Source organism: Vombatus ursinus, unplaced genomic scaffold (genome assembly GCF_900497805.2).
Source record: "Vombatus ursinus unplaced genomic scaffold, bare-nosed wombat genome assembly UNPS02014858.1, whole genome shotgun sequence".
In the NCBI taxonomy this organism is placed as follows: Eukaryota; Metazoa; Chordata; class Mammalia; order Diprotodontia; family Vombatidae; genus Vombatus; species Vombatus ursinus.
In genome coordinates, this window is record NW_020954636.1 from 947,970 (window position 1) to 951,937 (window position 3,968).

At 51.2% G+C, this 3,968-nt stretch overlaps 1 protein-coding gene across 2 annotated transcripts in view; it reads right to left on the reverse strand.

Annotated features, from left to right (window-relative positions):
* Nucleotides 1–3,419, reverse strand: part of FAM131B (family with sequence similarity 131 member B) — an 8,212-nt gene extending 4,793 nt beyond the window's left edge. For both annotated transcript variants that reach the window (XM_027841298.1, XM_027841299.1), the window contains exons 1-3: nt 3,340–3,419; nt 931–1,040; nt 470–505 (exon numbers count right to left, since the gene is read on the reverse strand). Coding sequence is in view for 1 of the 2 variants with exons in the window: in XM_027841299.1 (XP_027697100.1) it covers nt 470–505; nt 931–1,040; nt 3,340–3,367 (174 nt within the window). In the remaining variant the exon portion in view is untranslated. The remainder of the gene's footprint in view (nt 1–469; nt 506–930; nt 1,041–3,339) is intronic.
* Nucleotides 3,420–3,968: the final 549 nt, after the last annotated feature.

The window sequence follows — 3,968 nt, forward strand, 5'->3', positions numbered from 1 at the left end:
ATGACATGCATGGGGAGAATTCAGAGTGTCCGGGGAAGGAAGATAAGGTAGAGTGTGTGTATGTGTGTATGTGTGTGTGCACGAGCACATGTGTGTTTGTTTATAAGGGTATCTATGCTTGATGATGTGAAAATCTGAGCAAGGTTGAGAATGAATAAAGGGGAGAGAATAATTAGTGAAAGGAAGGAGAGATTCTGGGAGCAGTGAACCTTAAAACTGGAGGGACAGGACTAGAGATAGGAGTCATAGTTAGGAGATGGAAAGATAAGTAAACGAAGAAGATCCCATGTTTCTCACTGGAATTCAGTAAGACTAGAACTCAAGAGTTCTGGTTCTCATTGGGCTGTGGAGGATTGGATTGGGAAGGGGAGAGAAAGAGATATATAGCTTTCATATTGGTGCAGGAAAATGAGAAAGAAGTTAGGAGGGAAGAGGGTTAGGCCAGGGAGACTCCAGGACAAGTACTCACATTGATGCCATCCCAGGAGAAATCTGTTCGAGTTTGCTGTGAGGAGACACAATAAAGAGTACACTGTTTGAAGAGTTGCTAATGAGGGCCGTAGAATCATCCCTTCCATAGAGTTCTCTCTTCACTACATAGTAGGGCCACCCATGTGTGGTGAAAAGGGACTGAGGCTAGTCTTAATTCTAAGATGAGAGTCTAGGGATCCCTCGGGAGAGATTCTGGAGCAGTCCTGGAGAGGTATCTGGGTAGGGTAATAATTAGTATATTGGTATTATATTGGTATATAATAATTCTTGGGCAAAGGAATGGAAATTCTTAGGCCAGGACCTAGGAAGGTTTAAGAGGGTCAGGAGACTATGCTACAGTTACAAAGCATGGATTTCAGAGGGGACTGGAGATATAAAGGAAGTTCATGGTAGGTAGGGAGCATTTGGGGTGGGGTTGGGGTGGGGTGAAGGCCTCACCTCAGTGGATGGCCGGTGGATGCTACTCCCATGCAGGGAGCTGGTGCTGTCCATGTTGATTTGGTCAACATCCTTCAGACCTTTCCAATCCACTGCAATCACCTCATTCCCTAAAGGCAGCCAGGGGCCAAAACTCAGCCTCTAGCCCCCATAATCCATCTGGCACCACCACTGAATCTAATCTGGGTACCAGCTCAGCCCCATTTCCATAGAAAGGTTCAGAGTCCCCATTCCAACAAGCTCCACCCCACCCCAACCCCAGCTGGAGAAACTCTGCCCTACAATCCCCATCCCCTCTCTCTAGTCCTCTATTTCATTATTCAATGAGTATCCTTATTCCTCCCAACATTTGATAGCAATAATAGTAAAAACAATAAGTCGAATTTTAGCTTCAGATGAGCTAAACAGAGCACACTGTCGTAAATCAAAGAGAAAACTCTCCATTGGCTACTTTTTTTTCCCAGTAGGGGGTTACTAGTGAGGTGAACACAGAAATGAGGTGGTCAGTGCAAAGGATAGGATAGAGGAGTTTAGCCTAGGCTTAGGGAGGGCAGGATGAAGCTATTAATGAGGAATGGGCTTTATGATGGGAAGAAAGTTAAGACTTGGGGGACAAGGGAAGCTTTAGGCCCTGAAGGAATCAGAGGGAAACTAGAGGAAGAAAGGGAGGACTTGGAGACTGTGTATGTAGAATCAAAGTCCCTCCTTCCTGAGGTTCCCAGCTTAGGGAAAAGGTGAAACCAGTGGGATGGCTGGAAACAAGTCTTAGTGAAGAAGTTGTCCGGGGCTCTGACATCACCACTGGGACCCCCTGGTTGGAGGCATGTCTCAGTGGAAGAGAAAATACTCAGTTTAAGATAGTAGTTGGTATAACTTGTGTAGGATGGGGCTATGGGCAAAAAAAGACAAGGAAGCCCCTTATGTATGGAAAATCTTCCTATCACTGTTAGAAGTGTGTGTGGGGGTGGGGGGGGGGGGGTGTGTGTGGCGGGGGAAGCTAGTGGATCCAAAAGGCAAAAGGCCCAGGCTAGTAGTGAAGGGCAGGGGAAAAGAATAGACAGCCTCAGAGAATAAGAGAGAATCTGGGGTTGGTTGGAGGCCCAGAAATTCACTTGATCAGTGTAGGGATCCTTAGAGGTGGGGAGAGTGGGAGAGAAAGAGAAGGGGACATTGAATTTGTAGCAATAGGGAGAGCTGAGTCAGAGATGTGGGGGGCAGGAAGGGGAGGGTTGGGGAGAGGAGGTGAGAGTAGAGGAAGAGGGGTTATCCATGGAAATGAATAAGGTCTCAAAGAAACCAGGCTTCTGGACAGTGAGAATGTGGGAATTATTCTCTCAGCCTGAGGTTACTGAAGGGTGTGTAAGTAGGGGAAGTTGGAAATTGGGGAGAGAACAATTTTGGAGGTTGAGGAAGAGGGTCAGATTTAATTGCCAAGCTGTGTGAAGGGTATGGGGGCAGTTTCCTGAGACCTCTTCTGACCAGACAAAGGGGAGGGAGGAGAATAGAAGGAGTCTTCCTCTTCAACACCCACCCCCTAAAACCAGGTAAATAAAGTCAGGGTCTCACCCAACCTGCCCTCACCAACACAGGTACTGTCTTTTCTCTAGTTTTCCCCTTGATTCCTCACTCCCAGTCCCCTCTCCACCCCAACCCACAGTCAAACTCTTTCTTCTCTACACTTCTTCCCAACCCCATTCCCGTAGGACAAGGAACCCACCCACCTCCCTCAGTTACCGAATCCCCAGGGTTGATCCCGCCCCCGCCCCAGAGGAAAATGCACGTGAACAAAGCAATTCTGGGGGAGGAAAAAAGAAAAGGCAGAAGAGAGGGAAAGACAATGAAGGGGTAAAACACAGAGAGACAGATGGAAGGGAGGGGAAATGAAAAGGGGGTATGGGAGAACCCAAAAGAGACTCAGAGAAACTGAGACAGGAGATGAGGGGGGATGGCAGTTAGAAAAGGAGACTATTTTGGAAATGAAAAGGAGGGGATGAATAGAAGGAGGCAGGGAGAGGGAGGGAGGCTAAGGTGATGGAGAGATGAGGAAATAGGGGTTGTAGGAAGGGGATGGAGGGAAAGAGAGAAGATTGATAGAGTGATGGGGACAGGGACAGAGGCTTGGGGAGGAGATGGAGGGAGGGATGATAGAATGATAAAGGGAAGGAGAGATAGAAATAGGAAGAGAAACAGAGGTGGAGAAAGATGAAGTGAGAGAAGGATGGAAAACAGGAGAGAGAGGTGAGTGATGGAGAGAGGAATGGAGGCACAAAGGGGGAGGAGGGAAAGAAGGATGGAGAGAGAGATGAAGAGGGATGAAGAGGGGTGAGATGGGGGAGGGGGGAGGGCTGAGGGATCAGGCTGAGAGGGGCTGAGCCCAGCACCTGCCCACTCCCCCGCCGCGGTACCCACCCACAGTCCTGGAGCCGATGCAGCCCATGACTCCGGGGGGCCGGGGCCGGGGCCCTCACAGGCGCTGGACGGGCGCTGGGGGGAGCACCCGGGGCCGTGCCGCCGCCCCAGCCGCTCTGCAGCGCCGCCGCCGTCTTCTATGGGCTCCGGCTCCGCTCCCCCCTCCCTTCTCCTCCATCCCTCCCTCCAGCAGCCTCCGTCGCCGCTGCCGCTGCTGCCGCCGCCGCCGCCGCCGCTTCGCTCCCCCCGCCCCAGCCCAGTTCGTCTCAGCTCCCTCACAGATGGGAGGGGGTGGGTCTGGGGATTGGCTGCTCCCGGGTTCTCCCCGCCCTCTGCCCCGGTCCGCTACCTGCACCCAGATTCACGCTCCTGCTTTCCCTTCAGGCTCCATGCTCTATGTAGCCCATGGGCTGTTTGGATGACTGTCTCTCCCATTCCCCTTCATTTGCTTCCCACGGTCACGATGCCCATCCTTCCTGCAATCTCCCTGCCCAGTTTGAGGGATGGGGGGAATCACCTCAAGGGAAACGTGGAATGGGGATGCGAATCCCCAGTTGGCTCTTGGGGCCCCATGTGGCTACACATTTAAGTATTGTTTGATTCATTGTTGGAGAGAAATTAGGGGGTGG